The sequence below is a fragment of the Neophocaena asiaeorientalis genome, unplaced genomic scaffold (genome assembly GCF_003031525.2).
Source record: "Neophocaena asiaeorientalis asiaeorientalis breed wild unplaced genomic scaffold, Neophocaena_asiaeorientalis_V1.1 scaffold476, whole genome shotgun sequence".
In the NCBI taxonomy this organism is placed as follows: domain Eukaryota; kingdom Metazoa; phylum Chordata; class Mammalia; order Artiodactyla; family Phocoenidae; genus Neophocaena; species Neophocaena asiaeorientalis.
Genome location: NW_020172178.1, coordinates 2047814 through 2075223, shown reverse-complemented (window position 1 = coordinate 2075223; position 27410 = coordinate 2047814). Strand labels below are relative to the sequence as shown.

Genomic DNA, 27410 nt, shown 5'->3' with positions numbered 1-27410 from the left:
TATATTGAGGACTGAACAGGGCTGGTAAGATGCTCCTTCTGGCTTCACACATATTCCTTTTAATAAAAAAGACCAGGAAGTTCCCTGGTGCTCCAGTGGTTAGGACTCGGCGCCTTCATTGCCGGGACCTGGGTTCAATCCCTGGTCGGGGAACCTAAGATCCCACAAGCCACGGGGCATGGCCAGAAATTAATAAATTAATTAAAATTTTAAAAAAGACTAGAACTAACAATTATCAAGTACCTACTAAATGCCAATGGGGGTAAATATTATTCTTTATATTTTCCAGATTTATCTATCCACCCATGAACATTTGTGAGCACCTACTATGTGTCAGTATCTGTCTCAGGTACCTTGATCAAGGTAGCAGTGATCAAGATGGGCAGTTCACATTCAAATGAAAACAGCAGGCTGAGTTCAGTGGTGCTGGACTACTGACTCGGAAGTTGTTAATTTCCATCCTGGATGCTGGGAGACCCCGTGGCAGCCACAGACTTGTTGAGCAGACATCCAGGTCCCTACTGAACCAGGGGCTCACAGGAGCATGGATAAGGGCCCCATGGCACCGCTCTTTGGGAGCTCCGAGAGCCCCACGCACACGTGAGGGACTCCATTTGTTTATCTGTTTTTACACACTCTTGGCTGTTGGTTCAAGGAGTCAGCCGGCAGCGCCCTCGAAATTGGAGCAACTTCCTGTTGGCTGTCTCCCCATCACTCACCTCCTCACTCCCTTAGCCTCCAGCCTACCGGGCCCGCACTGAGCACGGTAGCCTTAAAGGAGGAGGTGCCTGGGAAGTGCTGAGCGCAGTCTGGAGCTTAGTAACTTGTCCTAAAGTGCAAACGCAAAAGGCAATCAGATGGTTCGCCGTTAGGGACTGCAAATTAAAACCACAATGAGATTTCATTACCCACTGGTTAAAAGGGCTAAGATTAAAAAGACTGACCATAGAGGGCCGTGTGGGAATGGCAACTCTCATCCACCGCTGGTGGGAATGAAAAGTGGCGTGGCTGCTTTGGAAAACAGTGTGAATGTAAACATACACCTACCATCTGATCCAGCCACTCCACTCCTAGGTATTTTTATTTTTTTCATTTTCTTTTTGGCTTCATTGGGTCTTCGTTGCTGCGCGCGGGCTTTCTCTAGTTGTGGCGAGCAGGGGCTACTCTTCGTTGCGGTGCGCGGGCTTCTCATTGCGGTGGCTTCTCTTGTTGCGGAGCACGGCCTCTAGAGCGCAGGCTCAGTAGTTGTGGCTCACGGGTTTACTTGCTCCGCGACATGTGGGATCTTCCCGGACCAGGGATCGAACCAGTGTCCCCTGAATTGGCAGGCAGATTCTTAACCATTGCGCCAGCAGGGAAGTCCCACTCTTAGGTATTTTTGCAAGAGAAATGAAAATGTATGTCCATACACAAGTGTTTAGAGCAGCTTTATTTGTAATAGCCAAAAACTGTCCATCAGCGGGTCTCCACATGCTATGGAATATTACGCAGCAATGGAAAGGAATGGACCACTGATACAGGCAACAACGTGGATGAATCTCAAACTAATTATGCTGAGTGAAAGAAGCCAGGACCACATCACCTGCCTCCCATATATATATACATATATGTATATATATACATGTGTATATATATATATATATATAAAATTCCATTTACGTAAAAATCTCCAGAAAATGCAAACTAACCTCTAGAGACAGTAAGCACATCAGCGGTTGACTGGGTCAGGGTGTGGGCAGGAGGGAAGGATTAGAAGTGGAATCAGGAAACTTTGGGGTAATGGGTGTGTTCATTATCTTGATTGGGGTGATGGTTTTGTAGGTATATATGTTAAAACTTGTCAAACCCTACAGTTGAAATGTGTTTATTGTTTATCAATTTTACCCCCAAATAAACCTGTTAAAAACAAAGTCCACCCCATCTCCAGTTAATCAGTAAGATGAATCTGACCCTGCCCTCCTTCAGAGAACTTGTTTGTGTCAACAGATACGAACAGCAAAGCATGAACCGTGAGGTCAAACTTCTGGGTTCCGTCTTGGATTCGTAGCTACTCACCTTGCCTCCCTAAACTTCAGTTTTCTCACTGTGGGATGGAACTGATAGTAGTACCTTCCTCCTGGGGTTGTTGGATGGAGAACATGGGAAAATTCAGAGTGTTTAGTAAACAGATAGTAAGTGGTAACATGCACAGGGTCCCTTGGGCACCCAAGAAAGGGAGGAGCTCTTACTATGAGGGGAAGGAAGCTGGAAGGGTTTCCCCTCTGAGTGAACTGAATCTTGAAAGAACAGGGAAGAGTCTGCTAGAAGGAGGTGTGTATTGGGGTAGGGGAGGCTCACCAGGGAGAACTAAGCTAGGGAGGCAGCACTCAAGATTCTAAGCTTCTAGAAACTTCAGCAGTGTGGTACAGCTGGCGTGCAGGGACCAGGGGCACCCTGGTGAGTCAGGGCTGTAGGTTAGGTGGCAATCTCATCCTTGAGGGTCCCTGAGGAGTCCCCTTCATCCTCCAGGCCAGGGTTTCTCAAATTGGGATATGAGGAGGATTTCTCTGGAGACCATGAGTTTTTTTTTTTTTTTTGGCTGCACCGAGCGGCATGTGGGATCCTAGTTCCTGGACGAGGGATCGAACCCGTGCCCCTTGCAATGGAAGTGTGGAGTCTTAACCACTGGACATCCAGGGGAGCCCCAAGACCATGAGTTCTATGAGAAGTTTTGAAATTTTTATCTATTAAAGACAAACAAAAAAAATAAAAACCCTATATCTTGATGCAATGCTTTTGAATACAAAGACGTTTTCATCTAGTAGAAAGCGCTCATTTCTGAAGTCCTTCTTGCTAAGAGTGGTTCTGAAGGTATATTACTGTGCAGCCATAATTTTCTTTTCTTCTTTTCTTTTCACAACTATATTTTTTCTTTAATTGAAGTCTAGTGGATTTACAATGTTGGGTTAGTTTCTGCTGTACAGCAAAGTGATTCAGTTATATATTCACTGTTGTGGCCTCTCCCGTTGCGGAGCACAGGCTCCGGACGTGCAGGCTCAGCGGCCATGGCTCACGGGCCCAGCCGCTCCGCGGCATGTGGGATCTTCCCGGACCGGGGCACGAACCCGCGTCCCCTGCGTCGGCAGGCGGACTCTCAACCACTGCACCACCAGGGAAGCCCTATACGTACATTTTTTAATATTCTTTTCCATCATGGTTTATCTCAGGGTATAGAATATAGTTCCCAGTGCTATACAGTAGGGTCTTGTTGTTTATCCATTCTATATATAATAGTTTGCATCTGCTAACCCCAAACTCCCTTGGCCACCCTCCCTTCCTTGGCAGCCACAAGTCTGTTCTCTATGTCTGTGAGTCTGATTTTGTTTCATAGATAGGTTCATCTGTGTTATATTTAAGATTCCACATATAAGTGATATCATATGATATTTGTCTTTTTCTGTCTGACATCACTTAGTTTGATAATCTCTAGGTCCATCCATGTTGCTGCAAATGGCATTATTTCATTCTTTTTCATGGCTGAGTAATATTCCATGGCATATATAGATATACATATAGATATATGTACCACATCTTCTTTATCCATTCATCTGTCAAAGGACATTTACGTCTGTTCATGTGTCATTCAGGTTTGAGGGCCACAGGAGGTGTGTGTGGTCATCGTGGTTGAACCTGCTCCCTTGGGCTGTGGTGCAGACAGTCCAGGGAGGGGGCACTGGTTCCATGGGAGATGTTCAGGAAGGTAAGGCAGGTCTGGTGGGTTCAGGGGTGACTGTTGGAATCACCCCCCTGCAGGGAAGATTCCTACCTGAGGAGAAGGTATGAGGCGCTGGCGGCCTGGCATGGGCCCCTGATTCCCAGGGCCAATAACAGAGAGTCCTGGGGAGGAGGTGTGAGGACATCTGTCACTGCCATGCTGTCACGGAAGACGCTGCCTTGGGCCACTGGGGAAGGGAGGGGAGAGAAGGTGCAGGAACAAGGGGCCAACATCCATCCTGGAAGCTCCACCTCCTTGGCCAGATCTTCTTCAGCAGGACCTGGGATGGGCCTTGCCACACGGCAAATGGAACCCTCTCTGGTGGGACAAGACCTTGGAGATTTCATCTACAGGGTACTTGGGAGTGCAGCTGGTGCTTTCACTGCCAAGGCATGGGGTTGGGCCACGACCCACAGTGTGAAAAACCAAAACCGACCTAAAGCTCCCGTTTCCGAATCAGAGGTAGGCTGGGCAGCGTTGATTGGTCTGCCCAGACTCACGCCTGCGGTCCGCAGCGCTCGGTGTCCCACCCAGTCCTGGACTAGTCTGATGCCTTGCTCACTGCTGCTCTCTGACCCGCAACTGATGGCCAGTCCTTGCCTCCCCGGCCTCTGATAGCGCCTAGCCACACCGCCAGCAGCCGACTGGGACTACGTGACCAGGGCTACTGGTAGGATGCTTCTCAGAACCCCCTCAGGGAGCCCTCCGCTTCGCGCCCTCTAATTGGCTGCCCTCCCAGCAGCCTGAGCCAATCACACCTGGCCCAAGGATCCGAGGCCCCGCACTTTGGAGCCACTTGCCTTGCCCAAGGGATGCCCCTGTCCTCGTTGGGAGGTCGGGCCTTCGGTACCCCATTCTCTTAGAGTTGCACTTTGCATTCTCTCCCTCTCGCAGACATCCATATTTGACTGTGCTTTGCAAGGCCAGCGTTTCCCGGGTAGAAATCCTAGCGTCCTCCACGCTGTGCCTTTTGACGGAGAGCTTGGGTTTAGTTAATTTCAGAGTGATTGGAAATGCTGTTTTATAGTCAGCTATCTGGGAAAGGAGGTGGGCCAGAGCACAGTGGGCTTTCACTACCGAATACCATTTGTCAGTGATGGCAGAGCTGATTTGAGAATCCCTCTCAGAGCACTTGTCTTGAAAGCAGTCCCCTTTGTGGCTAGAATTGTAAAGTGGATCCCAGAACCCTGTTACTAAGCGGGGTTTCTTGTATGAACATTGACAAGCTCATGGACAGAGGGTGGGTTGTGGTGCCCTGTAGTTTGTGTGGCTTTGGTTCAGTCCCTTAATCCCTCCAAGCCTGTGGTTATCTCTGACGGGATAAAGCCCAGTAATTGTTCCCAACTCCAGATTCAGCAACCTGGGAGGGCTGTTGTAAGATGAAATAAGATGGTGTGAGAGTTCCTGGTCCAATGACCAATTAAGATGCTGCGGAGGGTACCGGCCCCTGCTTCTTACACACTTTGCTCTCGGAATCACCTTCTGTGAATGCCAGATAAGAGAGCGTGGCCCAGGACCGTCCTGGCGCTCTGAACGATGCTCTGAGCTGTGGCTTCTCCGTAACATCACCTGCAATAAGTAAACAAAAAAGAGTTCCCAGAATTCACTTGGAATAGGCTTTGGGATTAAAACCAGCTGCCTGGTTCCTGAAATCCCATCTGTGTACGGGAGAGCAGTGGGAATGAGTAAGGGTGGAAACTGTGTGTGTGGGCCCCTGGCCAGGTTGGAGGGGCAAGCACACTTGCCTATAGGGCCTGCCCTGGGAGCTGGGGTTTGCTTGGGTCTGGATCCTGAAGGTTCTGAGTTCTAGAGCAAAATGCCAGGGGGCAGCTGGGTTGTCAGAGGGCCAGGTGGCTGAACACCGTAGGACTGAGGCGGCCGGGCAGCCGGGGGCTCAGTTTATTAAATCCAATTCTAGATTCTTGAGTGGAGCCCCAGGTTTACACCGTGCGGTCACCTTCCTGGAGCTCGGATGCTCATAGAAGACGACCCACAGGAGGCGTGGACGGCTGTCAGTGGGTTCTGGGGGGCACGGGCGGGGGCCTGGAAGCCGGGTAGCACCGTGGTGTTTAAGAGCAAAGGCTCTGGACTCAGGCCATCCTGTGTCCCAGTCCTGCCCCCGTTACTTAACATCCATGTGACTTTTGAGTAGTGTTCTTAGTACCATTGATCCTCAGTTTTCTCAGCCATAAAATAGGGATAAGTGTCTCATTAGTCTCTGTAGGATAAATGAGTTGATAGCTGTAAGCCCTTTATCACGGAGTCAGGCACGTACAGAATGCAAGATGCACGTGGGCTGTTAGAATTATTATGGTGTTGGAGGGGCTGGAGCGGAGAGCTGTCCCAACCTGGTCTTTATGGGGTGTCTGACCCTCACCACTGGCACCACAGAGCCAAGTAGGGCCCTCCATCCTGCAGCCTCAGCTTCCCAGGCCCAGGAAGGGGAAGGGAGAGGACGGAGGGCTCTAATCCCACTGCCCCCAGGACAGAGGGTTCTGAGCCCTGATTTATTTCCCGTGGACTCCCCCTCAAGGTCAACCCGGCAAATGGTCAGTGTCAGTGCCAGTAACTTGTCCTTTGTCCTGCAAGGCTGGTCCCCCGCAGACCAAGTTGTAGCTTGGCCCATTGCTCAGGCAACCCGGAATCAGGGCAAAGGAAGCTGGTGTCCTTCTCCATCTACAGATGGGCAGCCTTCGCAGGCCTGGGCTGGGAGACCTTCCTTCCCGTCCCCTGGGTCACAGGAGGGTTGACCCCTGCGGGCTGCATCGCTCAGGTTCCCCTGTGCTGGCCCAGGGATTTCGCCCACAGCAGCCTTTCCGCCCTGGTTGGGGTGAAGCCTCCCTTGGGGCTCCAGTTCCTGCCGCTTAGAGACTCCCAGCCCGGGTCTGGTAACATCACCTCCTCCTTTGCCCCCTCCAGCCAAGGTGTGGAAGTAGCCGATCTCTGGGTTCCCTTTTGTCCCCTGGCAGCTTCTCAGCTCCTTCACCCCCATGGAGCCGGGTCCCTCTGGTTCACAGCTGGACTCAGAGTGGATTCACTCTGCCTGGTTGAACCCTGTCCAACCAGACTCACGGTCTTTGGGCTTTGGAATCTGACAGAACAAAGTTCAAGTCTCAGTGCTGCCCTGATGGCCCTGTGCCCTGGACACTCCAGCCTCAGTGTTCTTGTCTGCGATTGCGGGAGGTGACGGCAGCCTTGCCCACTGGGCACTGGTTCTGAGCAGGTGCCCGGTGAGGCCCCCAACATTCTAAGAGGAAGGTGCTGGTCGGTGCGGGGGGTGGGGAGGAAGTTCTTCTGAGGTCCCTCTGCCAATCAGCAGAAGCTCTCCGCCTGAGAGGATGCCCTGCTGCCCTACATCTGCTCCCTCCTGTGTGACCCACCCTCAAGGACCAAATGGATGACTTGTAGACAAGTGCTTAGCACGGACGTAGGCCTTTCATCATGGTGGAAATGTCAGCACCCTTTTCACTTCCCTGGTTGGCTTTTTTTTTTTTCAAGTCTGCATCACGTTTTCCAGCCCCCTCCATCCAACCGCACGCTGCTTTATGACACTTCTGCCTGCTTATTCACCCTGAGGCTTCCTTGTGACTCTAACTAAGCTCTCGCCTTTTGACTCGATGGCTCAGGCCTGGAGCTCAGATTCTGGAACCTTCTTGGCCTCCCCTGAAGTACAGCTTCACAGTCCATTTCCGGGAGAGCTGTGTCCCCGGTCACCTCCTGTGGACGCGTCAGTCTCCCAGGCTGGTGCCTTTTCACCCGGGTTGCATCGGAACACGTGCTCTTTCTTGAGTCTTCTCCTCTGCTCTGTCATCTGCCCTGCCCTGGCTTGTCTGTCATCAAGGAAAAAAGATCATTTCTCTTCTGGCTGTCATTTGTGATAACCACACGGGACGCTGAAAACCAAGGCTGCTTCCTTTCTAACCATCTCCTCCAGCAGGCCAACGCCGGCCTGAACCAGAAAAGGCCTGCATCCTGTCTCTGGTTCCTCAGGGACAGCCCAGAGGCGCCCCTGGAGCCCCACTCCCTTGCTGCCTGCAGCAGCACCCCAGGGCTGCTACCCAAGAACGGACTTGGAAATGGAAACAGCTTTTTTAAAAAGGCCTAAGCACGTTTTTTTTTTTTTTTTGCCAAAATGTTTGGAAAATGCATAGTTCCATATTTTTTTTAAATCCCGTGTCCACTCAACCAATCCAATAAGGACAAACTCATGGACGTTGAGAATTCCCCCCTCCCTCCCAGAGAGGCGTGCCTGCCATGCCCGCTCCTGCAGCCTTCCTGCCTGGTCCTTGGCCTCATTCAGCTGCCCGTGTCTGCACTGACCCCCTCCCCCCACCCTACTTCCACCCACCCCCTTGGCAAGGGCTTCCCTTCTGCACCCACCCCAGCCAGGGTGACTCGTCTGAACCTCAGAATCAGTGTTGTCACTCCCACCTGAACCCATGTTGGCTCCCAATTGCCCCCAGGGACCAGCCCAGCCTCCTGGACATGGCTCTGGGGCTCTGATCTGACCCTTGCTTCCTTCATTGCCTCCCCCGATCCTCAAGCTCCGGCCTCCCCATCCCCCAGTGTGTCGAGAGCCTCCCCAGTATCCTTGCAGCACCTCCCAACTCAGCTTGCACTCCCCTCTCTCAAAGCTCACTTTGGCCCCCTCACTGGACACGGAGCCCCATGGGCCAGAGCCTTACCTGGTTCGTCTCTGGATCCTGAGCACCCAGCAGCTGTTAAGATGCACAAATGCATTAGTCTATGGCTAGTAACCCCCATTCCTACCCCACACCCACCTTTGGGATGGTGTGAGAGCCTCCGTCTGGATGCAGGTTTCTAAAGAAGGAAAGCCCTCCACCTAACCCCAGAGGAATTTGGGGTAAAAAAAGAACTGCTTCCAAGTATGGAATGTGTTCCAAATGCTGGGTAGGAGGTTTTTTCATTAATCAAATCTAGGTGTTGTCCCCATGCCATGGTCTGCATATTTAGGTCCCCTCAGAATTCACCTGTTGGAATCCTGACCCCCAATGTGATGGTGTCAGGAGTTAGGGCATCTGGGAGGTGATTCTAATCCTGTTCTAACATGAGGGTGGAGCCCTCATGAATGGGATTAGTGCCCTTATAAAAGAGACCCCACAGAGCTCCCTAACCCCTTCTTCCACGTGAAGATACACTGAGAAGTCTGCAACCAGGTCTCCCGTGACTGCGCTGGCACCCTGATCTCGGACTTCCAGCCTCCAGAACTGTGAAAAGTAAATTTCTACTGTTTATAAGCCATCCGGTCTGTGATATTTTATTATAACAGCCCAAACGGACTAAACCCCATTTCCAGGTGAGGAGATGGAGACTCAGAGAAGTTACCTGACTGGCCAGATGTCACACGGCTAGTGAAGAGCGGGCTCAAGACCACCAGGACCAATTATAAGTCCTTCTGGCCTCAACATCTGTCCAATCCCAGGACACATGCCTGTGGGTCACTTAGCCAGCTCACTTTGCCTGCTGGCCGCTGTGGCTCCCTGCAGCTACTGGTTACAGCCTTGGAGCATCTACAACTGAAGGTGGCAAACCGTGGCCCACAGGCCACATTTGGCTAGTAGTCTGTTTGGGTGCAGTGAATGTGAAATGGGTTTTACATTTTTTAAGGGCTGTAAAATCAAAGAATATGCAACAGAGACTGTGTATGGCCTGCCGAGTATAAAGGTCGTTACTACCTGACCCTTTACAAAAAAAGTGTGCCCACCACTGTATAAAACGTCCCCAGGACCACCTCCTCTGGAGTTTCCATGTGGCCCTGGGAGGCTACTCACCTCGGCCTGCCTTAGAGGGGCCACGATGCTGGAAGGGGTGCTCTGAACTGGCTGAGGAGGGGGGTCCGTGGGGAGAGAAGGGGACCAGGGCCCAGACCAGGCTGACAGTCTGAGGGCGGAGGCTGGTGCATAGGCCCCAGCTGGCGTGGCTCACAGAGATCTCAGTAATATGGACCCTTCCAACCCACAACCTCAAAGACCCTCAGAGACCCTCTGTTCAACACTCACAGTGTGCAGATGGGGAAACTGAGGCCCAGAGAGGCAAAGGCGTGCCCAGGGCAAATGTGCAGATTCCAAGCCCAGGGCTGTTTCTCCTACTTTCCCTGTCACATTTTGGAAGGCTTCCCACCCTGCTCAGCCCAGTACTATGGATCATTTCCTTGGCTTATTTGTTCTTTCAGTCGACATTAATGAAGGGCTGGTAACTTGACGCTCCAGCACTGGGGTGCAGAGGTGGAAAGGCAGCAGGAGAGGAGGTGGCCTGCCCAGAAAATATAGTCGGTGGTCACGATGCTCTGGGGTTCCACGCCGGACAGCAATGCTTGGGGGAGGGGGCTCGCTTCTAGAAGAGGGAACAGAGGTCATTGTCTTGGCTGTGTCAGAGAGGCGCTAAGAACTGCACATCTGCCCTGGGGTTGGCTGTGAGGAGGCACGGCAGGAAGCAAGGCTGGAAACAGGGTCACGCTCAGGGCTTGGGGGTCGGTCAGAAGACCGCTGCAACGTATCTTTTAAACAGGGCAATGGTCAGCTGGATTTGTGTTTTAGGAAACCCCCTCTGGTTCCCGCCCGGAGAAGGGATGGGAAGAGGGCCGGAAGCTGTTGCAGTCGATTGAGGAAACGGAGGGAAATCCATGATGTTCCTGGTGAGGGATGCGAAGGAGGGATGTCTTCCTGGTCCATAAACCAATTATGAGTGGGCTTTTCTTGAGCTGCTCATTTGCTTTTAAACTTTAAACTTTTAAACTTGTGTAAGGAAGCAGGCTCTCCTTTCCATCAGTTGTGGATTCTAAGCCAGGTCCATGGACTGACAGGGGGCTATGGATAGAATTGCTACTGACCTCTAACTGACGGTAATTTCTTCAGTTATGCAGGAGGCAAAACAAAATCAAAGCCTACTCTGTTATTAGCAGTGGCTGTAACTTCGTCACATATATTTTTATGTTGCGCTGCAGTCATCGCAGATTTCTTGAAATGGGTTTTATGCCCATCAGTACTTCAAAATTCCAGTAGTTATTAGACCCATTGTCATTAGATCTTGTGATTTAATGTGTTAGTAAGGTAGTGTGTGGGGTGTGGGGGGGGTGTGTGTGATAAATTCGATTTTTGATAACTATGTTTTAATATGATTGGTTTCCTTTGTAATTCTTGCAGTTTATTCTCGGCATTTAAAGACTTTATTCCAAGAAGGGGTCCACAGTAAAAGTCTATCCCCCCTCCCCTCAAATCCCCCACCCTGGTTTGCAGTTCATCCACCTGCAGCCCACACAGGCGTTCAGTGTGCAGCTTCTCTTCTGGAAGCTTCTTCTTTTTTTTTTTTTGCGATACGCGGGCCTCTCACTGTCGTGGCCTCTCCCGTTGCGGAGCACAGGCTCCGGACGGGCAGGCTCAGCGGCCATGGCTCACGGGCCCAGCCGCTCCGCGGCATGTGGGATCTTCCCGGACCGGGGCACGAACCCGTGTCCCCTGCATCGGCAGGCGGACTCTCAACCACTGCGCCACCAGGGAAGCCCCCTGGAAGCTTCTTGAGGCAGAGGTGGTGCCCACTTATTCGCTTCTGTGGCGTCTGGCCTAGCTAGAAGTGCGTGTTTAATTCCTGTGTGTTTCACTGACTTGGAATGAAGTGGTTTGGTAGCACAGGCCAAGAGGCCCTGGTCTCTTGAACTCTGCCGGCAGCTTCACCAAGCTGACAGTTAGTGGTCCCCCATCTGAGGTTAGAAGCCCCCATCTGAGGCTGATCCGTGGGTCTGAGGTCCACCCGAGTCCCGCCCCACCCTGCCGGACCCCTAGTGTTCCATTTGAGTACCTTGGGGTCTCCAAACCATCACACCTCCCAGGCCCTGGGCATTTCCAACTGCAAGAAGGGTTCTCCAAACCTCGCTGCCTCTGGGTGTTTAGAGCACCCACCCCCCTCCGCATCCTGTCATCCGAAACCCTGGGAGCTAGTTTCGGCTCCTCCCATTCATCGCTTTGTAAAAAATAAAAGCTGAGCTTTTGGAAGCCAATCAAGTCACACACTAGACGAGAGATTAAAGCCACAATGAACCAATTTAAATGCCTGTGCATTCTAACAGTGCTTTTCAAACGAAGCATTCAAAGGCAGGGAGTGGCTGCAGGGAACGTATTAAGTTGTTAGAAAAACATCGAAACATCTCCGGAAGAAAATTGGGAGACTGAGCTCTGAGGACCGAGGTCCCAGAGGGAAGCCCACCCTGGGGTCACCCACTCCCTTCCCCTCGCTGGTGGCGTCCTTCCCCTCTCCCAGCGTGCATCGTGCAATCCCATGGCAGAGCTGCCAGTGCAGGGGTAGAGGTGAAGGGCGGGATGCCCACATTCCCAGTCAACGCCTGTTGTACGACCAACTGATGATTGAGAAAAAAGGGCCAACAGACAATTCAGCCAATGTTAAGAAGTTACTTGGATTTTTTTTATTTTAAAGTAACGATTGCCCTTTCTGGAAAATTCACAAAGTGCCTAAGAGGAAAAATAGGGAAACAGAAAAACTTCCAACTGTAATTCCACCAACCAGACAATGGTCCTTAACCGCGTGGCCTCCAAAGACACGGTGCCAGGAAAAGCGAGGCCCGAGGTCATGTGGGATGCTTCTTCAGCCACTTGCCCACACCCTTCTCTCCGATTCATCACATGGGCATTGGTTTTTGTTTGTTTGTTTGGACTACTTCACGTGGCTTGCGGGATCTTAGTTCCATGACCAGGGATCAAACCCATGCCCCCTGCGATGGAAGTGCGAGTCCTAACCACTGGACCGCCAGAGAAGTCCCTACATGGGCATCGTAATGGCGAGATTTCCCAGCCTTTTTCTACGAGCATGTTTTTTTTGTGGTTGTTTTGTTTTGTTTTTATTAGCTGTAGAGCCTGGGCTACTAAGTATAAATTTTGTTGCATTTTTGGATATTATCATTAGAGCCTAAGTATTCTCCATCACAAATTCATTTCAAGCCTACTTTTTATTGGCTGCATAATATTCTTTTTTTTTTTTTTTGCGGTACGCGGGCCTCTCACTGTCACGGCCTCTCCCGTTGCGGAGCACAGGCTCCGGACGCGCAGGCTCAGCGGCCATGGCTCACGGGCCCAGCCGCTCCGCGGCATGTGGGATCTTCCCGGACCGGGGCACGAACCCACATCCCCTGTATCGGCAGGCGGACTCTCAACCACTGCGCCACCAGGGAAGCCCGGCTGCATGATATTCTGAAGTGCAAGTGTGTGATACTTTCCTTAACTAATTTCCTATTGTTGGGCATTTGCGTTGTTCCTAGTTTTGTTTTGTTTTGCCTTTTTAACAAATTCTGTGGTTGGTTTTGGGTGCATGACGCTTTATCCCAACGCTGGGCTATTTCAGCATCAGCAGAGGGTTTACTCTGTGCTAGGCATTGTGGGAGATTGGAGGATAAACTAGACACAATCCTTTCACCTAAGATGCAGATATAAATAACTTTAATCCAAAGTCGGTTATAGTTGCCGTAAGCAGACTAGAACTAGAACTGAAATACAGAAGAGTTTTTCCTGGACCTAATGGGATTTTAAGAAAGTTACATGAGAAAATCTGAGACCTTGTATCCGCAGCTAGAAGGTAAGGGAAAGAGAGGAGGGGACAGGATAGCAAAGCGGTTGGTTTAGCTGGGAGACCCGTGCCAGGAGGCGGGCATCCCCGAAGGCAGTGGGTCTCAGTTCAGATGCTAGGTCAGTAGATTGTCAGTGGCTGCCAAGAGGTAGGTGGTGCGTAGCTCAGTGGAAACACTTAGGAACATCTGCCAGGGACCCAGGTTTGGTGGAGAAGTAGCCACAAGACACGGGGCTCACCGGGCCATCCCCAACCTGAGCTATTAATTTCAGGTGAGATTCAGGGGCTGGCGTCAGCCTGGCCAATGCCCAAAAACTGTGTTTCTTAGGTTGAGGCTTTTTGATCCATTCAGATCAAGGTTCAGTGTCTGTCACAGACATCTCTGCCTGTGTGTGTTTTAGGATCCACTTTTGGAGGGGTTTCCAGCCAAAAAGACAGGAGAGAGTTGGCCCTGAGTGCCAAGCTAGCGTCAGAGGGGAGCAGGGAATCTGAGACAAAGGGAGTCTTTGCCAACCGGGCACCCCGGGCCCGCTCTCCCTGCCCAGCCCCCGGAGAGGCCAGACCTGTTTCCCTTCTCGGCCCATTTCCAGTCCTTTGGCTCTCTGACAAACACGATCTCCTCTGGCTGTTGGCACCGAAGCTGGAGCATCGGGAGGGTGCTGGGGGTGGAGGGCGAGCCCCATTCCCAGGGTCAGGCTCCCCGACACAGCTCGCCTTCCCCTCGCCCTCCTCACCTGTGTGCCTGACCTCGTGTGGTCCTGTCTTCAGCCCCTGCAGGTGCCATGACCCAGCAGCCGCAGGAAGGCTTCGCCAGGAGCATGGGGGACGCCCAGGAGTGGATGAAGGCTGTGCAGGAGCGGCTGCAGATCAATGACAACACCCAGGGGCCCCGCGCAGCCCTGGAGGCCAGGCTGCGGGAGACCGAGGTATGCAGAGACCATGGCCTTGATAACCCTGTGGCCTTGGCCCGGTCCCTCCCTCTCAGGCCTCAGGTTTCCCAATTGTTGCATGGCAGAGTGGACTAGACGGGTGTTTCTCAAAGTCTGATGTCTTTGAACCTCCTGGGGTTTAAGTGCAGGTTGTGATCCAGGAGCTGGGGGTGGACCCGAGATGTGATATCTCTGACGTGCTCTCGGTGACACCTTTGCTGGGGGTCCTAGGATCACACTTCCATTGTAAGGGTCTGACTCTCCCATCCTGGAAGGGGGCACCATGCAGCGGGATGGTCTCCACCCCCAGGTGGCCCAGGCCCTGCTTCCTGCCCCTTCTCTGCTTCTCTGCAGCTGAGGCCCCTCCCTTGGCTCTTATAGGTCTGGAGTCCAGCTGTACCCTGACCTGGCACAAGGCAGAGGCTCAGTGCTACCCTGACTGGAAGGGCCGATGCCCAGTGCCTGGCCCAGCACTGTGGTGCCCCCCACCTGAGGTCATCTGCTCTGGGCCAGGGGCCAGGGGGAAGAACTCTAAGAGTCAGAGACCTGGGTTGTAGTCTCCACGCTGATCTAAAGTGCTGTGTGACCTCGGCCACATCCCTGTCCCTCTCTGGGCCTCAGTTTCCCATCTGTAAGTAAAGCAGTTGACTTAACGTCTCTCAGGTCATATCCATTGGGATATGCCACAATTCTAATTTATCACCTAACAATGGTTGCTTTACTTAAGGGGAGGCTTACCTCTTCCTGCGCAAACTGACCCCCCAACAGGCTAGAAATAGAGCTGACCCCACACCCACTTCCCTGTGTCTTGTCTTTTCTTTCTTTCTCCTTTTTTTTTTTTTTGAGCTGTCTTATTGATTTTGCACATTTTATTGAAAATATCTAAAGCTCTTTTTGGAAGCGGACAGTTAAAATTAAGAATCGATATCACCTTTTCAGGGCCAACGGCTTAAGTGTCACCACACAGTATGAAGAAGGACCCTGGGTTTGCATTTTAAAAGTGGGGAAACTGGGTCTTGGAGCGGTCTGGTGACTTGTTCAAGTTGAAAAGGTCTCTGGGGAGGACACTCCACCCTGGAATTCTGGTCTTCTGACTCCTTTTCAAATATGCTTTCTGCTTCCCTACAGCATCGTGTACTTCTATAAAATCGTGCCTGCCAGCGTCAGGGTGCAGGGTGCTGTGGTTTCTCAGGCATTCTGTTTAGTAGAACAGCTCACTGGACTGGAGGGAGGACAGGCTTTGGCGTCTGGAAGTCCTGGGTTCAAATCCCAGCTCTGCTTCCTGCTGGCCCTGTGACCCCACTGGACCTGTCTTCACTTCCCTTCTGGAACGGGTGAAGCTCATTGTGTCAGGATGCTGACTTTGAGAGGGTGGGTCACAAGCTGCCTTGAGGAGGCGTTTGTTACTGATGGATGTTAACATAGAGAAAGCCCTGTACTACCTGTGAGGCTGGATGTAAATGACCTGAGTTGACAGTGACAGTGGCACCCTCTCTATTCCCCCTCCCCCACCCCCAGTCCCCTCCAATGTCTTCTGGCATTTCCTGTCATCCCAGTTGCCCTCAGATTAGTCCTTCCCAGTCCTTCACTGGTCGGACCCCAGAGGATCTGAGACCCTCCACTTTGAGTCACGATTTCCGTCAGCCTCCCCTGTGCCAGGCCTCGAACCCTTGGGATGCCAGGTGATGGTGCCTGGTCCCTGCCCTCAGGGAACTCCTCCCAGGTAGGCACAGAGACTCCCGCTTGTCCCAGTGGGAAAGGTACCCCATCCCTGCTCGGCCTCCCTCTTGGTGTGACACCATCCTAGCACACACCACCCTGGACCACTTGTCCTTTTGTAGCAACCATGAACAGATACTTGATGCAGTTGATGAGAGCCCTGCCCAGGGGACCATCACGGCAGAAAGGAGGGGTGACCACTCTTGAGTGGCCCGGTCAGAGGCTTCTCAACTGGACGGTGAAGTGAGTGGAGAACCCAGGGTACACGGGGAGCCCCGAGGAGGTCACGTCCCCGGGTCTAGAGGGTCAAGAGAGGCCTCTGGGGACAAGGGTCTTTACTGCTGAGGCTTGAATGAGGAGTTAGCCAGACTCGAGGATCCAGGGGGAGGGGAGGGAAGGGACTCCAGGCAGAGCAAACATAATAGGAAAATCACTGGAGGTGGGCACAGCTGGGGGCACATGTGGGACACCCCCGATGCTGGTGTTGGGACAGCATCAACCATCAGGGAGAAGCAGGGGTCAGGGCCAGAGAGGTGGGGAGGGGTCAGCGGTTCCAGAGCCTGGAACAGGGACCCCTCCTGTGTAACAGAGCGGGTGAAGGGTTGGAGATTTGGAAGGTCAGGGGCAAGCCTGGTGAGGAGAGGAGTTGACAGCCAAAGCCCCTTCTCTTGTCAGTCTTGGCCTCTGTCATCATCGTCATTATTATTGTCACCAATATTCATTATCAAAAGATGACTCTGCCTGGTCACTGAGAGAAGGGAGCTGACATTCATTCATCGTGGTGTATTGTCCCCACTTTTCAATAGTGAAATGGATCCCTAGACACAGAGATGGGCCAGAATGGAAGGAATGGATCTTGTTAGGGCTTGAACCCAGGGCTGAGTTCAGAGCATCGCTGACTGTCCCCGTGTGGGGTCCTGGGACGGTGGAAGGGGTGAGGCGCACCCTACGCTCGGGTTCACGGCATCACGGGGACAGGCACACACTTAATCCTGCAGTCGCACAAGTATGTACGAGGTGCATCCCTAAGATAGGTCTCGTGAAGTTATTCTCCTCCTCTAAAACCTTCTATGGCTCCCCACTGCCTGCGAGAGAAAACCCAGCTTCACCTGGCATCAAACGTCCTCCACTACCTATCTGCCACACCCTCTTCTGCAGCCTCAGCTTCCCCCTCCGGCCGACCTCCCAGGCACACATCCTCTCCCGCTGGCAGAAAACCTCCTAGATTTCCTATCACCAAACCTTTGTGTGTGCTGTTGCCTCTAGTTGGAACGCCCTTTCGTTCGGGTCTGGGTGTGCATGTGAAATGAAACGTCCCCTCGTCCACGTGTCTTTCCTAACCCCTTCCCCCAGCCCCAGCCCCAGCTCCTGGCAGCCCTGCACAGCACTTGCTGTCTTAGCGCGCTAATCCCTTTGGACCTTGCACCATTTGCTGACAGCTTATTACCCCCTGGTGGTGGGTCTGGCTTCGTTAGGCGAAGGCAAGGGCGGCCCTTAGGAAGAGCTGTTGGCAAGGCCAAGGTGACCGGGTTCTGGAAGCCGAGGGAGCACTTCCATCAGGTGAGCCCTCAGGGATTTGGCCTGGAGCCTAGGTCAAGGGAGCCGTGTCCTGGGTGCCCCACCACCGTGCTCTCCTACGGGGCTCAGACCCGCTTGTTTTCTGTGTGCTTTGACGTTTCAAAACCAGTTTTGCAATAAGAAAACATTTCACCCTTGTCCTCTGGTGAAAGGAAGCAGCTAGAACCTTCTCCACCTGCTGGCCTGTGGGACCTGCCCTGGGGCTGGGGTCTCCCATGCGATCCCTCCACCAGCTCAGTGACGCATGTCCCAAGCGCCTGTTGGCTAGAGTGACCAGGATATGAGTTCTGATCCAACTCTGAAGCTTAGTAGCTGTGTGGCCAGGAGCGGGTCCCATGCCCTCCTGCCACCTCATTTTCCCAGCTATAAAGTGTAGGAAGAACCCCCGGCAGGGACCGGTCACTGAGAGAAGGCCTCTGGGGACAAGTGACTTCACTGCTGAGGTTTGAATGAGGAGTTACAGGATGGGGGTCCAGGGGGAGGGGAGGGAGGAGCCTGGGGGAGGGGGAGAGCTGGGGTCTGGGGCCTGCAGGCCTGGGTTCACTCCGGCTGTGGCACCTGGGGAGAATTTCCAGGGCCTTCTGAGCTTCAGCTTTACTCCTGGGGAAAGTGCTAGTTGCCACCTTGCAGGAGGGTGGGAAGATTGAGGCCAATGCCTTACTGGTGCACTTGGCAAAGTGTAGGGCACGCTGGCAGAGCCAGTGGAGAAGGTTGTTTCTCGTGGTTTCGATTCAGGGACACCAGCCTGTGGACTCTCCCAGCCCACGCCGGTGCCCGCAGCAGCTGGTCTCCCAGGTCGCAGCATCTTGTCTCTTTGCCCTCCTCGGCCCTGCACTTGGGGTCTAGGCCAGGCTGTTTTCTTACTGGTTTCCAAGCCTCTTTATGGTCAGAGACATGCCACATTTCCTAGGACTTGGCTTCCAAAAGCCGGATGCCCTGAACACGCCGTGTTTTCCTAGCTTTACTGCCTCAAATGTCTGCTCAGCACTGAGGCCTGGTGCCACCGCCACCTCCTCATGAGGCCTTGGTTTGCCCACATCCCTCCTCAGAGCTCCAAGTTTGGGGTCTCTCACGGCTCTTTTACAGTCATCTGTGCTCTTGTCTGGAGACCCCCTTACAGCCTGCAAGCATCGGGCCATGTTTGTTTTCCTCCTGGACTCTAGTACCCAGCAGAGCACTCAGCATGTTACCCAGGACAGTGCCCATCTGGCCGTGACTGCGTGGAGGGAAAGCCCTGACTCACCACATTCCTCCAGCCTTCCTGAACTGCTTCTCCTCCCTGCTGAGGTTTTCCCTCCACCCAAACCCCGCCTGACTTTTGCCCTCCCTGGCTCCCTCGAATCAGGATTGCTTTGTGGCTACAGATCAATGGCCCCCTTCCCAGCTGGCTCGTGTCCCTTGCCAAGCACTCCTAGACTGTGTCCTTGCTGGGGTGGGGCTGTAGAAGAACCACGCACGAGCCGAAGAGCGGAATCATCAGGGCAGAGAAGGAGGGTGGAATCTGCTTCTCGAAGGTTGGCTTTGCCAGCTCAGCTCTAGCCTCTGGTCCCACAGCAGACATGCCTCTGGTCCCACAGCAGACATGCCTCTGGTCAATGTTTTGGTTTGGGGGCAGGGGTTTCTGCTTCAGGCCAGGTGGGGCTCATGTTCTGCCGGCCTTTGGGACTGGCCAGCTCTTCTCTCTTTGCAGTGAAGCAACAGGCTCACTCCCCTGCAAAGAGCGGTGGGTCCCCCCATCTCCCATGTTCCCCTGGTCCAGCCTGTGCTTCCCTGGCCAGGAATCAGGAGGGCAAAGGTGCAGAGGCCTAGAGGAGGTCACACCGTCAGGACCCTGGACTTTGGGAAGGGGCCCTTGTCCTTACAGGGACTTTCCAGGCTTGGCTGGTTCCTTGTGAGTGTGGCAGAGAGAGACTGAATTTCGTTTCTTCCCCAAGCTGCTGTCTCCCTTCCTTCACGGAGCTGGATTCCGACTGAGGTTAAATTGGGCAGCCCCTGTAGAGGAGGCCTCGCTAACTGCTGGCAGAGAATTGTTCTGCAAAGCTAAGGTTTCTGTGGGTCCCCGGTGCCCCCACTGGTAAAACTGGAATCACCCTGGTGCCCATCTTGCCAGCTTGGGGATTGGGCATGGGGTCTACGCCACAACTCTGGGTGTCAGAGACATCAGATCCTGAATTATTTTTTTTTTTTTTTTTTTGCGGTACGCAGGCCTCTCACTGTCGTGGCCTCTCCCGTTGCGGAGCACAGGCTCCGGACGCGCAGGCTCAGCGGCCATGGCTCACGGGCCCAGCTGCTGCGCGGCACGTGGGATCCTCCCGGACTGGGGCACTAACCCGTGTCCCCTGCATCGGCAGGCGGACTCTCAACCACTGCGCCACCAGGGAAGCCCTATTATTATTATATCTAATCAAATTAAATCTCACTGGATGGCAAGAAATTCATCCTCAGCCACGCTGGGGGACCCCTTCTTCTGAGAGGTGTGAAATGTTCTGTTTAGGGGGTGGGTCATCTTACTCAGCCCAGAACATTCCATGGTGGCCCTGGGTCTTTGGTCCACACTCGTCACTGTGGTGCCTTTGTCCGCCACTTTGCTGCCCACTGCTGAGCGGGACTTGGGGTCCCTGCTGGGCGCCTGCTGTCCCTGTTACCTGCTAGGGTCCGGCGAACCCTGCTGCCGGGCCCAGCCCTGAGCCCCAAACCAAAGCTCTTTTCCTCTGGGGGAACCTCCCTGCTCTTCACGCTACCTGCTCTACACCCCACTCAGACCGCAGAGACGGCCCTTGTAGGAAGGTTCTTTAACCTCACTCTTTGATAACACGCGTAGGCAGGGAAGTCCCTCTATACCAGGGGTCCCCAAGCCCTGGACTGGGGACCGGTACCCGTCTGTGGCCTGTTAGGAAACTGGCTGCATAGCAGGCAAACGAGCGAAGCTTCATCTGCTTCTCCCCATTGCCCACATGACGACCTGAAGCACCTCCCACCCTGCCACCACCCGTGGAAAAACTGTCTTCCACGAAACCGGTCCCTGGTGCCCAAAAGGTTGGGGACCGCTGCTCTATACTATCATCGATGTCATCATCATCGTTAACTACTGTCATACGAGGTAACAAAAAAGGACTGGGACCATTGCCCGTTTGCACGTGTTGGGGGAGGGTCTGCGGAACCGCTCAGTGGTTTATAAAGTACGCTAACATATCCATGTTCTAATTAATAGTGTTTTTGAAAAGTAATATTATAACCCTATGAGGTAGACAAAGCAGAGATTGTTATCACCATCTCTGAGTGACTGAGTGACCTGCCTGGGACCACAGAGCTGTCAGTGGGGCAGCCCTGGACACGGCAGGAGCCCCTCCCCGACCCCACCCACAGCGAAGGCTCAGACGGCCAGCCCACTGGGACATCAGTCTAAGAAAACTGACTGCCAGCCTTAGGGAGACAGGCTGGGGAACAGCTGGAGCTTTAGGCAAACGCTATGCTGTCAGTAAATGTAGTCAGAAGGTAAGCAAAAGATAGCGGTAACGGTGAACAATTTTGGAGTGATGGGAGATGCAGTGTGGGCCAGACCATGTGCTAGTGTATCTCGCAATGTCACTATAACCTTGGGTGGCGTTAACCATTATCTTCCCCCATTTCATAGGCCTGGAGAGTTTAAGTACCATGACAAAGGTCACACAGGTAGTGGAGACTAGCCCTGGAATTGGAGTCTAATCTTATTTTGACTGCAGAGACCAAGCTTTAGTTGCCAAAGAGCTAGAATAATAACAGTGAATAATGACAACGGCTAATGTTACCAGATAACCTACTATTTGCCAGGCGTTGTGTATCAGCCTTGGTCCTCCAAGAAGCCAAGGCCAAGGTGAGGTTAGATATGCAAGACGTTCAATAGGGAACCATCTGTGAGAGAAAATGGGACGGGAACCCGGGGTGGCTGGGAGGGACACGGTCCGTCCAATGCAGGTCCGACCCTGAGTCTGGGAGAGCAGGGAGAATCTTGGACTGCTGGGTGGTTCTCAGGGAATTTGGCAAGGCCGTGGGGCATCCCGAGTTAGTCACCCATCAGAGGAGCCCAGTGTCCTGTAGTAACGGGCCTGCCTTCATGTTCCTGTTTGGTCACTGGTGGCAACAGCTGAGGGAGCGAGGCCTTGGTGCCAACTGCAAACTCAGAGGTAATTCCGAGCCTCGGCGGGGGACCTGGGCCAAGCCCACTCCCTGCAGTGGGCCTGAGAGGCAGATTCTCATGGCGCCACACGCTGGGACATGCACTTTACATGCATTTTCTCAGTTAATTCTGGAAAAAAAAAAAAATCTGAGAGCTGAGTACTACTATACACCCACTTTACAGACAAGAAAACCAAGGCCAGGGAAGTAATGAAACTTTTCTGGGTTCACGCAGCGGGAAACAGGCCCATCGGGGAAGGGAGGGCACTCCTATCATCAGACAGCTCTGGGCGGTTCTTAATCTCCATCGCCGCTCGCTCCCACCCCAGAGCCCTTAGCAGCCTGCCCAAGGTCACAGAAGAAGGGGCAGGGGCTGCGATTCGAACCCCAGCTCCTCTGGTCTCAAAGTCCTGCCTCTTTCCATGTCTTGCCACTGTCTTCCCAAGGCTCTGCCTGTTGGCGTGTTGTCTAACTCCTGGGAACTGGCTTTGTGTCCACAACAGAAAATATGCCAGCTAGAGCCAGAGGGCCGCGTGAAGGTGGACATGGTGCTGCGGGCGGCCGAAGCCCTCCTGGCATGCTGCCGTGAGGACCAGAAGCCCGAGATCCTGGCCCGGCTGAGGGACGTCAAAGCGCAGTGGGAGGAGACGGTCACCTACATGACCCACTGTCACAGGTAGGGTGGCTGGGTACCTTTCCGGGCCTCTGTCTGCAGCTGCTGCCGACCCTCCGTGCCCACCACCACGCTGGCCTGGGGCCGCTGCCCAAGGGACGTTTCTTCGGTCCTGGGATTAGTGGGAACAGGATTGCTCTCTTGGGATGTCAGTCAACCCTGCCTGCCTCTTTCTAATTATAATCAAGCTTAATGAGGATAATAGACGGTGGGAGCCCATCGTGTTTTGCCAACAACTAATTCTTGGTAGACTTGTGGCGTGTGCATCCTCCAGCAGAAAGGCCAAATGGCCCCGGTGGGTAAGAAGGCCTGTTGCCTTGCTAGCGCTTTAGCCCAGATTCTCTGCTTGTACCAGGGAGCCAGGTCAGGGGTGGGGGCTTTGCCTGACCTGGGATGGCCTCTTGGCTCTGCTGGTTACTTGCTGTGTGGCCTTGGGAAAGTTACTCGACCTCTGAGCCTCAGGCGCCTCGTCTGGACAATGGGTATAGTCAAGTGTTTCCTGAAGGTTTTCAGGAGGATGGCGGGGGATAGCAAATGTCGAGAGCCAGGCACAGCGCTTGGCACACAGGAGGTCCTCAGTGGGCAGGAACTGCCATTATCTTCTCCGTCTTTATGAAACCAGAATGTTGAGTGGACCGGGGGGACTTTACACAGTGTTTTCTGCTTTTCAAACTCTTTCACTTGGAATTCCAAAGGAAGTAGCTTGATGTTGGCTGGACCGATAGGGCCATCTCCACGTTACAGACGGGGAAACTGAGGCGGGTGCAGAGGCAGGGTAATGCAGCGAGTTCATGGCACGCCTGGAACCCATGCACGGGCCCCAGCCCTCTGTCCCCGCTGAGCGGTGACAAGCCCACAGATCCTATTGTACTCTGCAAATGAAGAGACACACTCCCCGTGGCAGCCTTCTCGTGACTGCTAGTGGGCACCCACGTGGTAAGAGCCAGGTGACGTGTGTGGAGTCCCAACACCAGAGAGAAACAACTGGGGGCATCGTCGTGTACCACTAATAGGAATTTGGGGCTAGAATTTGGGGTCTTGGTGGCTAAGGGCATCAGCAGGCTGGGGGCTCTCAGAGCAGGTCTGGAATCTGAGACACCCTGATCATTAGCCCCGTGGAGCTTGTTTCCCAGATGGGAGGGTCTTGTCTATCAGGACCGGGGTGAGGCCCGAGAGGGTGTCCTTGTGCCCCCTCCCGCAGCCCCCCAGTACCGGGGAGGGGGCAGCGGCACGGCCTCCCCGCCCATGAGCCTGGTGGGGGGATGCTCATGGCCGTGGCCTCTGCCTACAGCCGTATTGAGTGGGTGTGGCTGCACTGGAGCGAGTACCTGCTGGCCCGGGATGAGTTCTACCGCTGGTTCCAGAAGATGACGGTGGTGCTCGAGCCCCCTGTGGAGCTGCAGCTGGGCCTGAAGGAGAAGCGCTGGCAGCTGAGCCACGCCCAGGTGCTGCTTCAGAACGTGGACAATCAGGCCATGCTCCTGGACCGGCTGCTGGAGGAGGCGGCCTCCCTGTTCAACAGGATCGGAGACCCCAGCGTGGACGAAGACGCGCAGAAGAAGATGAAAGCCGAGTACGACGCGGTGAAGACCAAAGCCCAGGTGGGTGTCTTCACCCCTCCATCCGTCACCTGCTCCCATCTACCCGTCCAGCCACTCGTTTGCTCCCTCACCATCTATCCATCCATCCATCTACCCACCATCTACTATCCACCCACCCGACACCACTCACCCACCACCATCCACCCATCTCCCCACCCTCCTATCCAACTATCTACCCACTCACCCATCTATCTCCCCTCTAAACTAACTACTAAATCCCTTATTTACTATCTACCCACTCACCACTCCATCCACCACGAAATCCCTTATTTACTATCTACCCACTCACCCCTCCATCCACTTACCTACCCATCCATCCATCCATCTCCCCACCCTCCTATCCATTTGTCTACCCACTCACCCATCTATTTCCCCTCTAAACTAACCACCAAATCTCTTATTTACTATCTACCCACTCACCCCTCCATCCACTTACCTACCCATCCACCCATCCATCTCCCCACCCTCCTGTCCATCTATTTACTCACTCACCCATCTACCTCTCCACTAACCTAACTAGATCTCCTATTCCTCTCTCCAGCCACTTAATCACCCACCCATCTATTCATTGACCTACTCATCAACTCACCTGTGTACTCTTCACATACCCATGTACTCATCCATCTCTCCACTATCTACTACCCACCGTTTACCCGTTCACCCACTTACCTACTCACTACTTGTCACCCATCCCTTATCCACTCACCCAAGCATTATATAACTACCTACCTGTCAATCTTCCACCTACCCATTCACCCAGCCCTCCACCATCTATCCACCCATTGACAAATTATCTACTGTCTGTGTGGCCAGCGTTGTTCATGCTTAATACACATGTGGGTACTTAGTAAGTGTATGTTGACTGACTGACTGATGGACTTTGAGGTTCACTTCCACCCAGCTCCCCTCCCCTCTCCCTCCCTCCTCCCTTCCTTCCCTCCCTCCTCCTGCCCTTTAGTCCTTCTCCTTTCCTTTCCTCCTCTGCTCTCTTTTGTCCTTCCCCCAATTCCTCTGCCCATTCTTTGTCCCCGTCTCTCACCTCATTCTTGCCTTGGTTTAAACAGTCCATTGAGTTATTAAGTTCAATTTTGTTTCAAGAAATTCTATTTGGTTTTGTATTATATCCATCATTCATTTTTTTTCTTTCTTTCTTCTTCTTTTTTTTTTTAATTTACTTATTTTATTTATTTATTTTTTAGTGCATTGGGTCTTCGTTGCTACACGCAGGCTTTCTCTAGTTGCGGTGAGCGAGGGCTACTCTTCGTTACGGTGTGTGGGCTTCTCATCGCGGTGGCTTCTCTTGTTGCGGAGCATGGGCTCTAGACGCGCGGGCTTCACTAGTTGCAGCATGCGGGCTCAGTAGCCGTGGCTCACGGGCTCTAGAGCGCAGGCTCAGTAGTTGCGGTGCACAGGCTTAGTTGCTCTGCGGCACGTGGGATCTTCCCGTACCAGGGCTCGAACCCGTGTCCCCTGCGTTGGCAGGCGGATTCTTAACCACTGCGCCACCAGGGAAGCCCCTCTTGTTTTCATTGTCCTTTTTCTCTTAAACTTGGCACTCCTCTCAGGTACGGATTCTATCTGTAGTCATTTTAATCGTACACATTTTATAATCGTCAGGCTGCTCAAGTAGCTGAAGTTCCTGGCTTGATGCTGCCGTCTGTTGGGTCTCCTGACATGGTGGATCATTTCCTTGGAGACTTCGTAATTCTGAGCTGTGAGCTTATCCTATTTGGGGTCTTATCTGCAGAAGCCCGTGGTTGGGCCTGGCCCTCAGAGAGCTTGTGTTTTCTTCAGCCAGGCTACCATGGGAACTTACCTTCAGGGTTCCTATTGAGTGTCACTGAAATGTTTTGCGGGTTCCTAAATCAAGTGGGTTCTCTGCATTTGAACCCTAAGTTCAAATGATGCAAGAGGCTCCGGGCTCCATACCCTGGAAGGTGACTATCTTTTCATTTGTCTTTTCAACCAGAGCCCAGACTGAAATACATATGCTTCTGTCTTGTATTGCACTGGTGGGAAGGTTTTTTCTCTAGTTCACCCTTTGACAGAGGGGGAGTCCCCTGAGTATTCTGCCTTTTTGCCGTGGTCTCTTCCCCCCCGGGCCCAGAGTCTTACCTCCTCCTCCAACCTGAGCATTAAACCCAAGAAGACGTCAAGCACACGTGTGGGTTTAGCATCCCGGTTTCCATAGCATCTTTGCATCTGGTCCACGGGATATCTCTTACCTTGGTGTGTGCGGTGTGTGCGTGGTTCTGCATTTAAATGATGCTTGTCACATTTTATCCAGCATTTCTGGCTGGCTACGGTGGAAGGGTATTCAGCTCTCCCATGTTGCTGGAGGTGGAAGTCTCCTGGGTCCTTCAAGTTATGGGAAATGGTTCTGTAATAAGCAGAGATCTGAGAAACTTTGAGTAGGAATAGGACGCTGGCCCCAGAATGCTTGGAAAGGGACCTGGGTTCCAGCCAGGCTCTGCTGCGTCCCAGCTGTGTGGCCTCGGGGTACTCACCCTACCTGGAGCCAGGGTGTAGGACTGAATGAGTTTGCATGTGAGCTCTTTGAAATTGGCAGGCATTTTCCCAGAATAAAGGATGACTTGTGCTCTCGGTAGCAGTGAGAAGAAATAGCCACAACAAGGGTGTCTGCCACGTATCAGGTGCTCAGAGCCCTTCATTGAATGAATGAGAACCCTGCCCCTGCAGCAGGGAGGCTCGGAGGATAGGCAGGCGGGGTGGAGCTTGGCTCTCAGAGCTGTAGCCAGCTGGCCCTCCCTCACGGCATCCAAGCGTCTAGAGCCTGCTTAACAGCAATTCTCTCTCCAGGTCTGCCCCACGGGCTCAGGCAGGGGAGGTGCCTGGCCCATAGCCTCCTTGCTGCTGTGACTTTACAAGAAACACTCGTGCAGGAAATGGAAAGTGGTTTTGTGTGTGTGTGTGTGTGTGTGTACACGCGTGTGTGTGGAAGGGGCATGCCTGGGGCACCGGTGAGCACCAATTCTAAGAAACGATCACCTCAGAGATTCTCATCGTCCCTCCGGGGAACCCTCCCCTCACTGGATCCAAAAATTCATAGAAATCACAACTCTTATGGGCGAATGCTATCTTTTCCTAGTCCCTTCATGTCTTTGACCTCATTTGAGCCTCCCAACCTTCTTATGTGGTAAGTAGAGAAGGTGTGACTGGGCCCTTTTTTAAAATTTTGACTTAAAAAATAATCTACAGATAAACAACAAGGTCCTACAGTATAGCACAGAGGACTATATTCAGTATCCTGTGATAAACCACAATGGAAAGGAATACGAAAAAGAATGTATGTATCTATATAACTGAATCACTCTGCTGTATACAGAAGAAATTAACACAGCATTGTAAATCAACTATACTTTAATAAAAATAATAATAATCTAAGGGTC

At 52.9% G+C, this 27410-nt stretch overlaps 1 protein-coding gene across 5 annotated transcripts in view; it reads left to right on the top strand.

Annotated features, from left to right (window-relative positions):
* Positions 1 to 27410, top strand: part of SYNE3 (spectrin repeat containing nuclear envelope family member 3) — a 95215-nt gene that overhangs the window by 25338 nt on the left and 42467 nt on the right. For all 5 annotated transcript variants that reach the window (XM_024758629.1, XM_024758638.1, XM_024758656.1 and 2 more), the window contains exons 2-4: positions 14114 to 14271; positions 22230 to 22402; positions 23691 to 24000. In XM_024758629.1, coding sequence (XP_024614397.1) covers positions 14128 to 14271; positions 22230 to 22402; positions 23691 to 24000 — 627 coding nt within the window. In that variant the 5' untranslated portion in view covers positions 14114 to 14127. The remainder of the gene's footprint in view (positions 1 to 14113; positions 14272 to 22229; positions 22403 to 23690; positions 24001 to 27410) is intronic.